This window comes from Pelophylax lessonae (assembly GCF_965119305.1).
Source record: "Pelophylax lessonae genome assembly, chromosome: 1".
Taxonomy (NCBI): domain Eukaryota; kingdom Metazoa; phylum Chordata; class Amphibia; order Anura; family Ranidae; genus Pelophylax; species Pelophylax lessonae.
Window position 1 is genome coordinate 254,317,442 of NC_138768.1, and position 19,323 is coordinate 254,336,764.

The following is a 19,323-nucleotide window of genomic DNA, read 5'->3' on the forward strand; positions in this document are numbered from 1 at the left end:
TCAACTTCAAGAAAAAACATATAAAATGACTTTGAGGTACAGGCTATAGTAAGCCAAAGTGCAAATAACCTGGAGCATGAGGCGAGCACCGCTTCACTTTAGTGCTCTCAGTACGAGTCTAAGCTGGAAAAGAACACTGCAACTTCCTCTTTCACCACGAGATGGGGGTAGGGGATGGCGCGCATGCGCGCTGGAAATCCCTGCTGGCTTCTCTTCCTAACACGTGAGCAGACGGGAAAATGGCAGCGCGCTTAGGGAAGCGTGTAAAAAGGGCTCGGGGAGCGGACGGGGAGTCGGCAAGGAAGGAGCTGGAGTCGAAGCTCGGGTCGGTTCTGGAGAGCCGGGCTAATGCTAATTCTGTGTTCGATATCTTGGAATATTTAGAGGTGAGGGATAATATGACACGTGCTGTGGCTGTCTCTGCATGATGGATACAAGGCCTGGCCGGCAGTGTGTGTTTCCCATGAGCATGCACACTCCGGGATCTGTGGGGTCTATGCTGGTTTATGCAAATGCTGCATTGAATGGCGCCACCGAAGTCTGCTAAAGTGCAGCGCATTTCTCTGTTGGGAAGGTATGCGATATTGCCCATTTTCCCTCTAAGCGATTATCTTACCTGTCCAGGCATCCAGCAGTGTCCTCACCTGAGCCCATTCTTAAATTGACTCTTGCCTGCTGGTACCACCATCTTGGCTAAGGGAAACCAGCAGTGAAGCCTTGCAGCTGCACCGCTGGTTTCCTACTGCGTATGCGCAAATCGCGCTGCGCTCTGAGAATAGCTCCCCCTTAAAAGGTGCCAAACGTGGCAGCGGAGGAGGGGCCGAACTTCTGGCTCACTTCACTGTGGCAAACTCATCCAGAAGTGGGAGCAGGTACTCGCTCCCCCTTAAAAGGTGCCAAACGTGGCAGCGGAGGAGGGGGCTGAACTTTTGACTCACTTCACTGTGGCAAACTCATCCAGAAGTGGGAGCAGGTACTCGCTCCTCCTTGAAAGGTGCCAAACGTGGCAGCGGAGGATGCGGCCAAACTTCTACCTCACTTCACTGTGGCAAACTCATCCAGAAGTGGGAGCAGGTACTCGCTCCTCCTTGAAAGGTGCCAAACGTGGCAGCGGAGGATGCGGCCAAACTTCTACCTCACTTCACTGTGACAAACTCATCCAGAAGTGGGAGCAGGTACTCGCTCCCCCTTAAAAGGTGCCAAACGTGGCAGCGGAGGAGGGGGCTGAACTTTTGACTCACTTCACTGTGGCAAACTCATCCAGAAGTGGGAGCAGGTACTCGCTCCCCCTTAAAAGGTGCCAAACGTGGCAGCGGAGGAGGGGGCTGAACTTTTGACTCACTTCACTGTGGCAAACTCATCCAGAAGTGGGAGCAGGTACTCGCTCCTCCTTGAAAGGTGCCAAACGTGGCAGCGGAGGATGCGGCCAAACTTCTACCTCACTTCACTGTGACAAACTCATCCAGAAGTGGGAGCAGGTACTCGCTCCTCCTTAAAAGGTGCCAAACGTGGCAGCGGAGGAGGGAGGCAGACAAGCAGAGCGTCTCAGTTGCCACACACAAAATGTGCTGCTTTTTTGAAAATGCCCCGTCACTGGTACCAGTGTGTGGAGTGGTGCCCCGTCACTGGCACCAGTGTGTGGAGTGGTGCCCCGTCACTGGCACCAGTGTGTGGAGTGGTGCCCCGTCACTGGCACCAGTGTGTGGAGTGGTGCCCCGTCACTGGCACCAGTGTGTGGAGTAGTGCCCCGTCACTGGCACCAGTGTGTGGAGTAGTGCCCCGTCAGTGGGAGAAAACAGTGTCCGGTCAGAGGGAGGAACTATGCTCCACTGTTAATGATGGGGAGAATAATGCCCCGTCACTGGTACCAGTGTGAGGAGGTGGTGCCCCGTCACTGGTACCAGTGTGAGGAGTGGTGCCCCGTCACTGGTACCAGTGGGAGAAAACGGTGTCCAGTCAGTGGGAGGAACTGTGCTCCACTGTTAATGATGGGGAGAATAATGCCCCAAGGGCAGGATGAAAGCAAGCAAAGAGCTGCAGTTTGGAGACCAATGACCTAGAGGGATTTGGTTCTGTAGTTTCAGAGAAAGCAGAGAACTGTATAAATAACAGCAAAGTAGGTTTTTAGCTCACAATATTTCTGGCAAGAGGTAGGCAATTTGGGAACCTGTCAAGCATATAACAAAAACACTTTTCAATTATATATTTAATGGAGCAAAATAGAGCAAATATTATATTTTTGTTTTTGGGTTTAAAGTGGTTGTAAACATCAATCTTTGACTTGTACCTACAGGTATATATTAAGGCTTACCTATAGGCATTGTAAATATCTCCTAAATGTGCACAGTATAGGAGATATTTACTACAAGGCTCGACAAAGCCTAGGCGCCAGGTTGCCATGTCAACCAGAAATCGAGTCTCAGCGCTCAGTCTCCCATCAGCCCATACACTGCTGCCAGTGGAACCAGACACAAGCAACACCTTGGGCAGTCGTCCACTGAGCTTCTCACCTTCTTTCTTCCTTCCCTCGTGTGTGCGATGATTGAGCAGCCTGTAGACCTCTCCATCAGCCGGTGCTTCCCACCCCACTTTTGGCCCCCCCCCCCACCAATCAGGAGGGAAGCTGGGGACAACAGCTTCTGCGATTGGCTGGCCGAGAAGATGACGAGGGCTTCTGCGATTGGCTGGCCGAGAAGATGACGAGGACGGCGCGAAGAGGCGCTGACAGTGAGCATTGGCTCTACCAAATGGCTGAGAATGACCTGGCGGAGCCCTGCAGGGAGGGCCCAGGAGCTGACAGACTTCTACTCTCCAGGTGAGAGGAGACACCCCAGGGGCCTCACTCACAGTGTAAAAGGAGAGGACACTGTGTAAGAGGAATGTATGGGGGAGGGGGGGGGACACTGTGTGGGAAAAGTGTGTGACTTTTACCAAATTGTCCCAGCAATAGTTTTTCTCTGCCTGATGTGTCCTGACTCCTGCAATTGTAAGACAGGCAGCTTAGAGACCCCTCTGCCCCTCCATTAGATCAGAGTCCCTTCATGCACCCCATTAGAGATCCCCCGCCCCATTGGATCAGAGTCCCTTTATACTAGCACCCCCCTTAGAGACGCCCCCCCCATTAGATTAGTCCCTTGAGATTATTTCCCCCCCGTAGAAACCCCCCCATTATAACCCTTTACAGATCAACGGTTGGCCATCTCTGTTGCCGAAAGAAAAAAAAAAAAAAAAAAAGCCCTGCCATTCAAACCCCCCCCCCCCCCAAAAAAAAAACTGGCTCCTAACTTTTTTAGCTGGCTCCTAGATTCAAAGCAAATTTGTCAAGCCCTGATTTACTGTACATGCTGTCAATGACATCATCGGCGCATGCGCTCTGAAGGAACATCCACCCGGGCTGTTCTTTCAGACTCCTGTCTCGTAAACGGCGGCTCCCCCACGCAAGCACAGGAGGTAAAGTCACTGCGGCTCTGGCCAGTCACACAGCCAGAGTCCACGGACCCAGAATGAAGACGGGTGGAGATAGAAGCGGCCTCCAGTGATGACAGTGCTTCACTGGAGGTCTTCGTTTTCAGGTAAAGTTTTATATAATGTGCTAGTATGCGATGCATACCAGTACATTATGGCTTTACCTTGCAGGTCAGAAAAAAACGGCGCCCTCAACTGAGCCAGTGGTCAGTTCAAACATTCAGTCGTGCAGGAAATGTAAAGTGGCCTTAAAGCGGCGTTCCACTCTAAAATAATTTTTTTTTAACTAAAAATACCCCTAGGACAGTCAGGGCTAGTGCATTTAAGCAACGATAGCCTCGGAACTGTCTCCTGTTTTAGCTTACCTGTAAGAAGAAAAACTTACCTTGAAAATTTCTTGTCCAGCGCTGCCATCTGCGCTGTGGGCAGCTGAAGCCGTAGCGTCCCTCTTCGTGTCCTCTCCCATGATGTCGGAGTCCCAGAATGCCCTACTCGTCACTTCCGATGCAGGCGCGTCATCCCGCAGCTGGTTCTGCGCATGCCCAGAAGTTGTTCTAATTGATTCAGCAGGGAATGGCGCGCCGGAAGTGACGAGTGACACCAGTGCAGGCGCATTGACTCCTGGAATTGATGGCACTCATCTCCCAGGAGTCATTGCAAAGGAGGAAGTGACGTCGGGGGCCGTGGCCGCAGAGGGAGGAAGTGGAAGGAAGGTAAGTTAATTTTCAGAAAAAATAAGGTAAGTGAAACAAAATAAAATTTTTCTGGGTTGTTTTAAGCTAACGGAAGGTGCAAAGTTGTAAAATAGGGTGGAACTCAGCTTTAGTACACTGCTCAAAAAAATTATAGTGTAGCATCAAGTCAGGTAAACTCCTGAGATATTGATATTGTCAATTAAGTAGCACAGGGGGTTGTTATCAGTTTCATCTGCTTTGGTGTTAAGAAAATTAACAGGTACACTTAGATGGGCAACAATGTGGCAACCTCCAAAACAGGAATGGTTTTACAGGTGGAGACCATTGACATTTTTTCCCTACTCAGCTTTTCTAACTGTTTTTCACTAGTTTTGCATTTTGCTAGGGTCAGTGTCATTACTGGTAGCATGAGGCGATACCTGGACCCCATAGAGATTGCACAGGCAGTCCCACTCTTCCAGGATGGCACATGGAATACGTGCCATTGCCAGAAGGTTTGCTGTGTTTCCCAGCACAGTCTCAAGAGCACTGAGGAGATTACAGGAGACAGGCAGTTACCCTAGGAGAGCTGGACAGGGCAGTAGAAGGTCCTTAACCCATCAGCGGTACCGGTATCTGCTCCTTTGTGCAAGGAGGAATAGGATGAGCACTGCCAGAGCCCTACAAAATGACCTCCAGCAGGCCACTGGTGTGAATGTCTCTGACCAAACAATCAGAAACAGACTTCATGAGGGTGGCCTAAGGGCCTGACGTCCTCTAGTGGGCCCTGTGCTCCCTGCCCTGCACTGTGGAGCTTGATTTGTATTTGCCATTGAACACCAGAATTGTCAGGTCTGTCACTGGCACCCTGTGCTTTTCACAGATGAGAGCAGGTTCACCCTGAGCATATGTGATAGGGCCTGGAGAAGCTGCGGAGAACATAATGCTGCCTGTAACATTGTTCAGCATCACCGGTTTGGTGGTGGGTCAGTGATGGTCTGGGGAGGCATATCAATGGAGGGACTCACAGACCTCTACAGGCTAGACAATGGCACCCTGACTGCCTCTAGGTTTCTGGATGAAATCCTTGGACCCATTGTCAAACTCTACGCTGTTGCAGTGGGTCCTGGGTTCCTCCTGGTGCATTACAATGCCTGGTCAGATGTGGCAGGATTATGCAGCCAGTTCCTGGAGGATGAAGGAATTGCTCGCCTGACCTAAATCCAATAGATCATCTCTGGGACATTGTTTGGGGCCATCCGCCGCCGCCAGGTTACACCTCAGCCTGTTGAGGAGCTCACTGATGTCCAGATCTGGGAGGGAATACCCTAGGACCCATCCATCGTCTCATTAGGACCATGCCCTGACATTGTCAGGCATGCATACAAGCACGTTGGGGCCATTCAAACTACCGAGTACCATTTTGAGTTGCTGCAATCACATTTTCAGCAAAATGGACTAGCCTGCTGCATCATTTTTTCCACTTTGATTTTTGGGATGTCTTTGAATTCAGCCCTCTGTAGGTTGATGATTTTCATTTCCATCAAACAATGTGGCATCCTTTCATCCCTAACACATTACCCAATCCATATCAGTATAGATATCCAGCATGATATTTTTCCCCATTGAAATCTGATATGTTTTCAAAGTGTTCCTGTAATTTTTTTGAGCAATGTTAGGTCCAGTACTCCCTCCCCCACCCTTTCTGCTCCCACTAGAGCCCTAAAATACTTGTTTGCTGAAGTGCGGCCAACTATGACTGCTATGGCATTTCTCTGCCATGGGTAGGTTTTGTGTGAGATAGAGGCGCTGATACACTGCTACTGCCTGAGCAACCAGTGTGGTCCTCTGTGGCGCTCGCACAACCCGCTCTCTGTGGAGCAGCAGACATAGTGGGAATCCATTTTGGCATCTGTAAATTGTTAAGGTTTTGTTTAGGTTTCATAAGCGTAGCTAAATGCTAGGACATTGTGTATATTAACTGCACCCTCCAGGGTAGTTATAAATTGATTGTGCAATTAAATGTGGTGCATACACATGTTGGGGCTAAAGCTACCTTGAATGACTGCCTTAATTTCCCCGTGGGTATCCGTATACCAAAACTATGATAGTCTCATGTTTCAGGCATCGGGCCTGGTTAGGAGAGGAGTGCAGGCAGTATAAAATAAGACATCAGGCAGGTATGTAGATTGAGGAAAGCAAATCTGAAAACTCTTAGAGTCCATTCAGACTGCCGCGACTTGTGTGCCCTCAAGTTGCTTGACATAACAAAAGCAATGTTAATCAATGAGTGCCGTCTTAATTGGCACTGCTGAAGTCGCTCTGACTTCAGAAAAGGGTCCTGTACTACTTTGAGGCGACCTGTATCCGACTTGTCCCATAGACTTCAATGGGAGTCGCCTCCTTATCTTATTTGAAGCAACTTGTGATCCGACTTTCCATTAAAATGGTCCTGAACCAGAAAAATATTTTTCTTTAGAATTTTTAGTAGCACAGGGATATGTCTCCGCTCCACCTGGGCGTTTTTGTTGCATGCATTTATCGGGCATTTTTTGAGCGTCTTTGGGCTTGGATTAAGTGTCTGGGGGGGGGTCTAAAAAGTGTACCTGTGAAGTTTCAGCTCTGTAGCATATCCAGAACCAGAAAAAAAGATAATTTTTCTTAGAATTTTTAGTAGCACAGGGATGGGGCTCCGCTCCAGCTGGGCGTTTTTGTTGCAGGCGTTTATCGGGCAGACACTAAATCCAAAAAAAGTCATGCCTGCCTCCAAAGACGTCCAAAAAATGCCCAATAAATGCCTGCAACAAAAACGCCCAGGTGGAGCGGAGCCCCATCCCTGTGCTACTAAAAATTCTAAAGAAAAATTATCTTTTTTTCAGGTTCTGGACATGCTACAGAGCTGAAACTTCACAGGTACACCTTTTTAGACCCCCCAGACACTAAATCCAAAGAAATCTTTTTTTTTTTTTTTTTTTTTTTTTCGATAATATTTTCAATAATTGGCGCTCTATCAAAAACGACAATTTTTAAGAACTTTTTTTGGTGTGATTGAGAATGACCCAGAACCATCATATTCTGATTGGCCAAATACAAAGTCGTACATCATACAAGTAGCGCTTAATTAGCGCAAAGTCGCGCTAACAAGTCGCCCCTTATGAAGCGACTTTCTGGTCGCGGCAGTGTGAATGGGGTCTTACTGTGCATGTAAGAAGAAAATGTTACATGTAGAAGCTATCCATTGGAATAATCAAATAAGCTATAGAAGAAATGCATATGATGCATAGGTCATTGTTCACAAACTGCCTTAGGCTCCTTTCACACGGCCGCTCCGTGTGAAAGGTCCGCTGCGGGACTTTTTTTTTTTTTTTTTCCACGGAGCGGATGACATTTCTGTCATCCGCTCCGTGTGCCCGCATATCATCCCATCCGTTTGCGGATGATATGCGGACATAATGTAAGTATATGGCACTGCGGATGTCAGCGGATGACACCACTGACATCCGATTTTCCTTCCTTTCCGTTTTTTACACGGAAGGAAAAATGGGGTTCTGTTCCATTCGTAAAAACGGAACAGAACTGACAGGAGGAAAATCGGGTGTCAGCGGATGGTATTCCGCTGACACCGGCAGTGCCATTCACTTACATTATGTCCGCAAATCATCCGCAAACGGATTGGATGATTTGCGGACACACGGAGCGGCCGTGTGAAAGGACCCTTAGTGAAATTATATCTGTGTTCCTTGTTGCTATTTGAAGTCTCTCTGTTATTTTTGTGATATATATATATATATATATATATATATATATATATATATATATATATATATATAATGAATTTTTTTTGTATACCAGTTTTATCAACTGCAGTCAATAATAGATTACTGCCTTAAAGAAGAACTGAACTCTGTAAACTTCCTGAAAATGTCAGGGGGCAAAGTACCTAGGGGCCACTCCGATTTCATAGAAAAAAAAAAATCAAATCTACGCAAATCATATTGTAATAATATTATTAAAAATTACCTTTTCCCTTTTCACTATGTTGCGCTGTAAATTTCTGTGAAATGCAATATGCCGACCTGGAGGCGTTCTGTACACAACCCCCCAGAAATGTAATTTCCTGCTTAAGTGATTGGCTTACTGATTTTCTCAGAAGTCTGCACTAAGATGCAAATCAGATTTTTTGGTGAGATGCTCCCAAAGAAAAAAAAAAGCACATCTAAAGGGATGCAGACCCCGCCACTTTCTTCATTTGAACTCTTCAAGTGAAGCAGCTGATTGATAATTATAAAATCACCCCGTTAGATTCACATTGCACATATACACAGACAAATGGCTATTTCTTCAGAATAACAATAGGTAGGAATCTGCAACAAAGCATCCTAAAAGCCTTTTTATTTCAAACAAAAGTGGAGTTACTCTTTAACTCCATTGCTTGTGGTCTCCCCACGATCTTTCCCTATGGCTGATTTATTCTTCTTCTGCACTATGCCTGTATGGAGGCAGTAATCTGGATAGAGGCAGAGTTTTGTGTCCTAATTTCAGAGCCTCCAGGACAGTAGTGGCATCCTCAAATTGAACTCCAAATCACCTAAACTAGCAATCGGGCCACAGTGCCTTAGATCCCATACTGCAAATATAGAGCTATTAAGCAGTAGGTAACAAGAGTGCCTAGGTGCCCTTGCATACCAGAAAGCCCACTTCTGTATTTTTAAATGTTCCCTATAACCGCAAATCTTTTCTTTTTGAGTTTGGTTCCAAATGCTCCAGGAGCAAACCTATATACTATCAGTTGCCCCATTTTCATGGTTTGCACTGCAGACATAAGTCAGGTTCTACAAAATCTGGTTGAGTAGCATATGTGATTTTTCATAGACCGGCACATCTGTCTGGGGACTGTTTTATAAACCACGTTGGGCAATATTACAATATAGGATGTCATTTATATGCAACTCTTTAATTTGCTAATATATATATATATATATGCATTATTTATTCTCTTTTTAGTCAGAAAATGATGGCAATGTTCAAGCAGCAATCCGAACATGTTCTAAACTTTTTGAATCTATGCTGGAGAAAGGAGAGCTTTATATTGGGAACCTTCCCTCTGAAGATGGGAGCCTTCCAGGTAGGGAGATCCTACAAAGTTTGTGTATCCTGCTCTTCTGTGCCACTTTTATCTATACACTATCAATGGACAACAAATGTTTCCAATGTGAGAAATTTGGTGTGGCTGGTTAGCACACCCATATACTGCCAAATTGTTGAAACATGACTATCTAATGACCAGCATTGATTACACACTCGCACACAGTTTTTTGAAGTACCATAAAGCAGGGCTTGACAAACCATAGGCGCTAGGTCGCCATGGCGACCAGAAACTGTGTCCTGGCACCTGGGTTGACACAAGCCCACTCTTTACAACTCCCAATGGCCCGGACATGCGGCTCAGGGGGTGCAGGGCAGCCGGTCCTTCCCACTCCCCCCCAAAAGGCTAGTGTGATGTCCAGCTGTGAGTAACATGGGAGGGGGTCGGTTTCCTCTCGTCAGATGGCTTCTGTCCCACCGGCTCCTAACTTTTTTTTATCTGGCTCCTAGATTCAAAGCAAATTTGTCAAGCCCTGACATAAAGATTACTCTGGTTTGGATTCTGGCTTATATTCTTTAGACTGAAAGTATATTGACATCCCAAATTCAACCAAACGAACTTGATATTATATAGAGCTGTGAAATTCCGCTTTGTTACTTTAGGACACGACTACAGAACGTTTACCCTCTCATATTGGCCAAAACATAGGGGGAAGTGTTCTTTAGTTCAGAGCTGGGAACAGCGATAAGTGGTTAGTTAGCAAAGGGCACAAGAAGTTATCTACTCACAACCTTTCTGTCAGGATCAACAGGTATTTTTTTGCACGTATTAAAAAGTTATTACAAAAGTGTTTGTTTCAATTGTGTATTTAACAGACAGAAAGGGAGAGACTAGAAAGTTTTTTTTTTTTTTTTTTTTTTGGTCTACAAGTACTTTTGTTTCAAGTTGGGCAAAGTGTAGTCTAGGCTGGCAGTCTTAGATTTGCTGTTGAGCCCTCAAAAGGGTGTCAAAATTAAGCACCGTAAACACAGGGCAAATATTGGGCGGCATCAGACAGTTCAATAGAAACCGAACGACATTCGACCTGTGTGTACGGCAGCCGGTGTAACGGAAGTCGACCGAAGGAGCATGACAGAAAAAGGTCTGTTAATCAGCAGAACACAATAGCTCAACTGGGAGATCACTGTACTAACATGGGATAATTAGTACGGCACCTCCCAAGCTCTTCCGTGTGTTTTTTTTTTTTTTTTCAGCTCGTTGGGTTGAACGGAAAAAAAACCTGTGTGTACTAGGCTTTAGGCAGGCAGTCATTGTGTAGATAAACTTATTTTTGAATGATACGCTTGAATGATGTAATCCTAAATAATCAATAAGTGGCTTTGTTTTTGTGTGAACAGATTCCATTGGTGCAGAGGAGAAGTACAAGATATGGATGAGGCATCGCTACAATAGCTGTGTCTCCTGTTTGGTGGACCTGCTTCATCACAATTCTTTCCAAATTCAGGTGAAATTTTTTTTTTTTTTTTACATGTACAATTGGGCAGAAGATATCCTCTTGATAAGACAGGTACAGAAATTTATGACTGCCCTTGAGCAAGCTGTTAGAACACAGAGACCAAAACTATTCTGGCTTGACTTACAAGTGCATATCAGTACAGCATGATAACCCGAGTTGATTTCTGCTTTGTGGGCACTAATGGAATTACTCTGCAGCCATATGTAAAGGTTTTTGCATATATATATATATATATATATATATATATTATACAGAATTTATATAGCTCAGTTTGCGCAAAGCTTTACATGAGGGCAGATGGTACAGTTACAATACAATTCAATACAGGTGGAATCAGAGGGCCCTGCTCATTAGAGCTTACAATCTAAGAGACTGTAATTACACGCAGATAATCTGTAGAATATTGTTTTTTTTTGTTTTGTTTTTTTGTATATCTGACTTCCAGGTAGCTATGTTGAAAGGAACCTTAGAAATTGCCTGTCGTCTTAAATACTTAGGCTGGGTATACACTAGTAGAATTTGACATTTTTTCATTCACTTTTTTCCTAATCATTTGTGGGGTCAAATTGATATGTTTTCGACCGCAATCATGAAAAAGAAAATTTGAACCAATAGTATGGAAAAGTTTTCTTGAATGTATGAATTTCTAACCGTGTAGGTGGTTTTTCGTTTGGTAAAGTCCATTAAATCCAAAATCAAATTTTTCAAAGCAAACAAAATCTTAAACTACTTTTGAACGACATTCATAGCTGAGAATTTTCGTACAAATTTATGTTCAGAATTCTACTAGTATACCCAGCTATAGTTGAGAAATAGTGAACTGTAATCCACCAGTTCAGGCCAATCAGTAACTAACACAGCCTAAGTTCTCCCATAAAAATGTACTCGTATCATTTGTCCAAGGGTTCTGCTGACTTTTTTTTTTTTTTATCTATTCTTCAGGAACTTGCATTGTGTGTTCTTATGAAATTTATTGTGCTAGAAGGAAAATTCCCTTTGGAAGCTTCCAAATGGAAAGATGGTTACCGTTTCTCACGTCCACTGTTAAAAGTAAGCTTACCTTTTAGTTTATGGAACCAACTTATGAAAGGTTATTTCCTTTTTGTTTAGATGTGCAGAAGACCTGGGAATCTGCTGTTTTATGTTGTTGTTTTTATTTGTAAATCAGTAATAAATACTATTTTTATTTATTTTTTTTTACCTTAAATAAGTGTTTACATACATTCTGTTCTCAGCTGCATATGGAGCTCAGAGAGGTGGAGCAGAAAACTGACCACACCGTGCTATCATGCCTTGTATGGTCATTGCAGAGGGACTGGCAGAAAAACTAGGTTTCCCTTTCGTTCATTGATGGACACAGCTCCTGGTATTCATAACCATTGGGTTATACTTCCCTCTACAGGAGTACGACACTAGGCAGAAAAAAAATTCTGGCTACTTCCATGGGCAGTCCAGCGGTCACCCCAGTCTGGCCAGAGAGCGTGCGCAGGTCTAAACTCTGCGGTAGGTCGGCCGCGACATAGCCTCTCTGGATGGGGGCTGGCCTGCGAGTTAAACTCCTCGCGAGGTCGCATACGACCGGGGTCTCGGCCTGAGTCGCAGGGTTCCTCCTGGCCAACAGCCCCCCCATTTCGATGAAGAGAGGTTCCTGGTATGGTAAGTAGCTGTGTCCCCACCCCCTTTCTTCCCCTGGAGGGTTTTGGGGTGGACGTGGGCCCCTCCTTGGGACGATCGGTCCCCCGGGTTTCCCTCCTTCCCGCAGGTACTCCCCACCCCCCTTCCTCTCCACATAAGCTGGGGCTGTTTGGGTGGTCTGGCCACTTTCCTGGGGTGGGAGCAGGGTGCTGACTGGCAACGGGGGAGGAGGATGCGCTGCCGTCGACCGAACAATTGTCTGTGCTGGGGGTGGTACCTGAAGCGGGCTCCTGCCAGGGCCCCCCCGTCCTGCCTTGATCTGTCCTTGAGTCCTGGTCTTCCAATTGTGTGTCCCTGTATGCCTCATGGTGCCACCATTTTGTTGTAGGTTGTGTGGTCTATACACAGAGGCCATGTTTATGTAGTCCAGCAGCCATTTTGCTGATGTTTGCCATTAAAAATAGCGGCAGCCTTGACAGTGGTGTCCTGTGGGCGGCGTTTTCGGCGGTGGGAGCCCCTCCTCATCCCCTGGTGTTGACTCCTGGATTATTTTACTTGCTGATTGCCGCACGTGTAGTACAGATTATCCTGGTGCCTGCAGGTGCTTGTCTCTGCTAGTGGTGAGTCTGGTGGGGTCCTCTCCCCCTCTGCTGAGAATCGCTTGGTGCTTTGTGCCTGGCGACTGGGTGATGCTGCCAGTGCGATGGGGGTTTTCAATTAGCAGCGTTTTTATACTTTTTTTGGGGTCCCCCTGGTGACTCATGCAGTTTTTTTGGTGCACATTTCCCCACCTGATCCCTTCTTTCGAGGCTGCAGGGCCCTCCGGGTCCCAACCATCCATCCATGCACTGATTGCAGTCCTGGAGTCCCTAATCCTGGGTGGTTAGGCGGAGGTGGCTTGCGGGCAACGGGCTAGCAAAAAGTGCCCCCGCCTTTCCCTGCCTTATCTGTCTCATCAGATCCTGAATCTGATTCGGCCGCTGCAGACCTGGGTCACCCTGCTCGGTCTGCAACCACGTGCCTGGAATCCTCTGATAGTAAGAATGATTCCTCCACGTCTGAAACCACATATGAAAAGGCGCTAGTGGATGCACTGATAGTTTGCCACATTTGACTGTGAGCAGATCTGAATGAGGGCACCAGAAGTGAGATGCAAAAGATTTATGCTCGAGCCTGATATCACTATAAGCCTTCATTGGAGCCATCTGAGTCATATCTGCCCGGACTGGGAGGTCACACTGCTCATTTTACATCTGGATTTATGTAATTCCATTTTCTCTTACGTCCTCCGACAGTCGCCGCCACTTCATATTCGTCACTATGGGGTTAATGACCTTTGCTCCGTAGGAGTAGCTAGGCAACAGAATATGTCAATATTAAAGCTTTTAACATATCCCACCCCCAGGGGGTGGTCCCCTCAGTCAATAACCTCCTACTTCCTGTATCCATACCTTAGTTTCAATGTCTAGCTTGTCAGGAGTAGCTGGATGTCTCTATGCTGGGGCATTTTGTCTCAGCCTTTCTCTTCTTTTTTGATTTTATTTGAGTTTTTTTCTCTCTCTTTACTTAGCTGTTACTTTTGTCAGCGTTAGTTAGGTCTTCTGATGAAGAGGTTCGTGCGGGCTGGGTCTCGGGCTGATTCCCCTGCTCGCAGGTTGTGGGTCAGTGGCTTCCCAGCCTGCCATTGAGCGTTCAGTCAGGTACTTTTCCTGGCACTCTGAACGACCCATCCCTGTTCGATGCGGGGATGCTATGGTGAGGTGGCTACCTCACTGGACGCCATGCGGTTTCGCACCGCAATTCTCCTGCGTCCTGACTGCGACTCTCCCTGTCCCATGTACAGTGGCTTGTGCGGGTTCCCCACGCCATTTAGAAGGTAAGTGTATCTGTGTGGGGAACTGTCTGTTTGGGGGGTGTCAGTCTTGGACTGTGAAACCCTGCCTCTGTTCACACTGTTCGGTCTCCCTGTCTACTTAGCTGCATTCTGTGGGCTGCAAGGAGGGGGGCTATGCTGCACTGTTCTGTGTCAGATTATATGCTGTGTTTTACTGTGTGACAGGCTGTGTGCTGCGGGGCATGATTGTATCGTGTTATGCACATTTGCGGCGACCGCTGCGGCGGTCCGCCATTATTTCACTTTACTGCATGTGTTTTTGGCGGTTTCACTGTGTGTGGAGAAGCGGCGTTTTGGCGCCAAACGCCGCCATTTTGCCGGCGCTCGCTCCGGCCGCATGTTAGCACTGCAGGCGGCCATTTTTTTGTAGCCTTCCATAGGCTTTAATAGAGCGCCCTGCGTGACATCACTTCCTCTTCCCTGGGCGCACCGATCGAGGCAGCAGCAGCAGCGGTCTCTCCAGGTTTTTACCTCTCTATCCCTGTATCCTTGCTTCACTTATGGCAGCCCAGGCTGTCGCGAATAGGACGCAGGTGCTTAGACGCGTCCTGGTGGCTGATTCTGCCCCACCGGCGACGTTGGCCATGGTGGATCAAATCCATCAGGGTGTCATGTATTTGTGTGATGCGGACTTGGATATAGTACCGGTGGCTGCACGTGTGCACAGTGTGGCGGTGTTGTCTCGCCGCCTGGTTTGGTTGAAGTGTTCGTCTGTGGACCAATCTTCGCGCAAGACCTTATCCAATCTGCCCTATGATGGATCTCGCCTTTTTGGCGAGTCCTTGGATACACTGATAAAGGGGATCACGGGTGGTAAGAGCACGCTCTTGCCCCAATTCCACAAGGCTAAGGGCGCTCAAGGTAAGAAGCATGCCTCTTTTCGGCCCTCTCAGGGGTCCTTTCATGCCTTTCGGTCGCACTATAAGGGCAAGCCATTCAAAGGTCAAGGCTTCCAAAAGAAGCCGTGGACAGGTAAGCAGAAGTCCGGCCAGTCCGGATCCGCTGCCCATAACAATGCGGCCTGAAGGGGCGCCCTCACCCAGTTCTGGGGTGGGGGGACGCTTGCTCGGTTTTCTTCAACCTTGGCTGGCCCGTGTTCGGGACAGGTGGGTCCAGGAAATCGTTCGGTCTGGCTACAAGATCGAGTTTCTCTCTCGGCCGGAGAGCAGATTTTTTCCCTCAAATCTTCAACTGTCTCCGGAGCGTTTGCGGGATCTGCACCTGGCGGTGCGGGACCTGCGGGCTCAGGGAGTGGTGGTTCCGGTGCCTTATCGGGACAGATTTCGGGGGTTCTATTCCAATCTGTTCACCGTGCCCAGGAAGGAGGGCAAGGTACGTCCAATTCTGGACTTGAAAGCTCTGACTGCTTTGTGCGGGTTCGCAAGTTCCGCATGGAATCCCTGCAGTCGGTGGTGGCTGCCCTGGTTCCGGGGGAGTTCATGGCCTCCATCGATTTGAAGGATGCGTACCATCACATCCCGATTTTCGAGGGTCACCAGAGGTACCTTCGATTCGCCATTGCGGAGGATCACTACCAATTCGTGGCTTTACCTTTTGGTCTCGCGTCGGCTCCACGGGTATTCACCAAGGTGCTTGCACCGGTTCTGGCATTGTTGAGAGCCCAGGGCATCTCTGTCCTGGGGTATCTGGACAACATTCTGGTTCGGTCTGCGACCAGCCAGGGTCTGGTGAAGGACCTGTCCGTCACGACGCAGACTCTTCAGGAGTTTGGTTGGACGATAAATTTTCCAAAATCGACGCTGTGTCCGTCGGTTCGTCTTCCCTACCTGGTAATGATCCTGGACTCGGTCCAGGCGAAGGTCTTCCTACCGGACGACAAACTCAGGACTCTTCAGGAGGAAGTCAGGTCCCTCCGGGACGTTCCGTGCTCATCCCTCCGGACGTGCATGCGGAGCCTGGGATTGATGGTCTCGGCCTTCGAGGCGATTCCCTTCGCCCAGTTTCACACGCGGGGTCTCCAAGCGGAGATCCTGTCCAGGTGGGACGGGCGACCGTAATCTCTGGAACTCCAGATTTCATTGAGTCATCGCACCAGAAGGGATCTTCTGTGGTGGCTCCAGTCCCCGACGGTGTCGGGGGGGGGAAGTCTTTTCGTCCTCTCATGGACGGTGATCACCACGGATGCCAGCCTGTCGGGCTGGGGTGGTGTTCTGGGCGTTCTGTCCGCCCAGGGAACTTGGTCGGAGGAGGAATCCTCCCTCCCGATCAACATTCTGGAATTGCGAGCGATAAATCTCTGCCTTCGACGTTGGACGGACAGGCTGCGGGGCCGTCCGGTTCGGGTGCGGACGGACAATGCCACAGCGGTGGCCTACATCAACCACCAAGGGGGCACCAGGAGTGCCCGAGCGGCTCGGGAGGTGGCCGACCTTCTGTCTTGGGCCGAGACGCACGTCCCGGCAATAACAGCGGTTCACATTCCGGGGGTGGAGAACTGGCAGGCGGATTATCTGAATCGCCAGACCCTGGACCAGGGGGAATGGTCCCTTCACCCGGATGTCTTCCAGATGTTGTGCGCGAAGTGGGGTCTTCCGGAGGTGGACCTGTTCGCGTCTCGTCTGAACAACAAGGTGGGAAGGTTCGTGGCAAGGACGCGCGATCCTCGGGCAGACGCGTCAGACGCGTTGGTAGCTCCGTGGCATCAGTACCGACTGATGTACGCATTTCCACCGATTCAACTGCTGTCCAGGTTCCTTCGCAGGTTAAACTCGGAACCGCACGCGGTGATTCTTGTGGCACCGGACTGGCCTCACCGGTCCTGGTACGTGGACCTCGTAAATCTGACGATCAACGCGCCGTGGCGTCTGCCTCTTCGGGAGGATCTCCTGTCTCAAGGACCGATATTCCATCCTGCTTTACAGTCGCTGGCTTTGACGGCCTGGCTGTTGAAACCAAGGTCCTGAAGGATAGGGGTCTCTCCCCGGAGGTCATTCATACTTTGATCAACGCGAGGAAGTCTTCCTCGGGGAAGGTCTATTACCGTACTTGGAAGGCCTATTTTGCCTGGTGTGAGTCCAGGGGGTATTCACCTCGCACGTACTCGGTATCTAGGGTGTTGTCCTTCCTTCAAACGGGTGTTGACCAGCGTTTGGCGCTGGCTACGATCAAGGGTCAGGTATCTGCATTGGCCGTTCATTCTTTTTCAACGTCCTGTGGCGTCTAACTCCTTGGTTAGCACTTTTGTTCAAGGGGTGCGACATCTGGTCCCTCCTAGGAGGGAACCTCTGCCTTCTTGGGACTTGAATCTTGTTCTGTCCGTGTTACAACATGCTCCTTTTGAACAGATCAGGAGGAACTCGTTGGCTATGTTGTCCAAAAAGGTCGCCTTTTTGGTGGCGATCACTTCGGCTCGCAGGGTGTCGGAGCTGGCAGCTTTGTCCTGCAGGTCTCCGTATCTGGTCGTTCACTTGGATAAGGTGGTCTTGCGACCTAACCCTTCTTTTCTTCTGAAGAGGATTTCGGAATTTCATCTCAATGAGGACATTGTCTTGCCTTCGCTCTGCGCGAAGCCCAAACATCCGAAGGAGGTGGATTTACACTCCCTGGATGTTCGGGCGATCAGGGTTTACCTGAAATCGACTGAATCTTTTCGCAAGTCAGATTCCTTATTTGTTCTTCCAGAGGGTCCTCGGAAGGGCATGGCGGCGTCGGCTTCTACCATCGCCAAATGGATCAGACAGACCATTGAACAGGCATATGCTTTGAAGGGAAAAGTTCCTCCTATGCCTGTGAAGGCGCACTCTACCAGATCTCTGAGTATGTCACCATCGGGCTTCTGTGGCCCAGGTGTGTAGGGCGGCGACTTGGTCGTCCGTTCACACCTTCTCAAAGTTCTACAAGGTGGATGTTCAGGCATCGGCAGATGCTTCCTTTGGCCGCAAGGTTCTTAGTGCGGCAGTTCTTTAGGGTCCCTTGTTTTGGGCCCTTGGCTGTTTGGGATATATTTTTATCCCTAGGTTGTTTGCTTTTTTTCCTGGGTTGTTGCTCCTGTTGAGCAAGTTTTTTTCATGCTACCCAGCTGGTTTCCTTCCTTTGGTAAGGTTCCTTTCTCTGATGTGGAGACGGCGTTGCCTTAGGCGCGGCTGCGTTTCCCACCCCTCATGTTTGCACTGCTTTGGGATGTCCCCATAGTGATGAATATGAAGTGCCGGCGACTGTCGGAGGACGTAAGAGAAAACGGAATTTTTGTAAAATCTTACCTGTAAAATTCCTTTCTCTGAGTCCTCCGACAGTCGCCGCCCCCGCCCCTCTTTTGGGGTTTGGTTGTATACTCTACTGCTATTCCACTGAAACTGAGGTATGGATACAGGAAGTAGGAGGGTATTGACTGAGGGGACCACCCCCTGGGGGTGGGATATGTTAAAAGCTTTAATATTGACATATTCTGTTGCCTAGCTACTCCTACGGAGCAAAGGTCATTAACCCCATAGTGACAAATATGAAGTGGCGGCGACTGTCGGAGGACTCAGAGAAAGGAATTTTACAGGTAAGATTTTACAAAAATTCAGTTTTTTGATCCGGTGAGAGGCTTTTAGATTGGTGGTGGATCTCGCTGGCCCCTGTTTGCTGGCACTACCTTGGCATACCCTGATGTCCTAACTTTATAAGCGGTGTTTATTTAACTTCTGGTAAGAAGTACCTACACATGATTTACACTCATGGTGCTTCCTATGCTACTATTGGTGAAGGTGGTACACTAATTATTGTGAGTGCACCTCTTAATTCACACATCTTTGTTTGTTTGGTTTTACGCTATGGCATTTTTGTTTTATTTCCATGAATTTTAATGCGCCATGGTCCTCTGAGAATCTACATTTCAAGAGGCTTTCATCTCCAATGGGATATCTTGAACTCTATTGGCACCATTCACACATCGTTCTGGTAAGCACATTACCATAGGGATTGCAGTGTGGACATCTTTTATTCAATTTCATTTGAAATTATCACTACATATGGACACTTATATGGACATTTAATTTAGTTCATCTGTCATTTTTTTAGCGCGACTTAATATATTTATTTGATGCACTGA

The 19,323-nt window shown here is 48.0% G+C and overlaps 1 protein-coding gene across 1 annotated transcript in view; it reads left to right on the forward strand.

Moving 5' to 3' along the window:
* Positions 1-219: 219 nt before the first annotated feature.
* NOC4L (nucleolar complex associated 4 homolog) overlaps positions 220-19,323 on the forward strand; it is a 63,402-nt gene continuing 44,298 nt past the window's right edge. The window contains exons 1-4 of the mRNA XM_082257686.1: positions 220-386; positions 9,144-9,264; positions 10,623-10,729; positions 11,684-11,791. Of these exons, the coding sequence (XP_082113812.1) occupies positions 240-386; positions 9,144-9,264; positions 10,623-10,729; positions 11,684-11,791 (483 nt within the window). The 5' untranslated portion in view covers positions 220-239. The remainder of the gene's footprint in view (positions 387-9,143; positions 9,265-10,622; positions 10,730-11,683; positions 11,792-19,323) is intronic.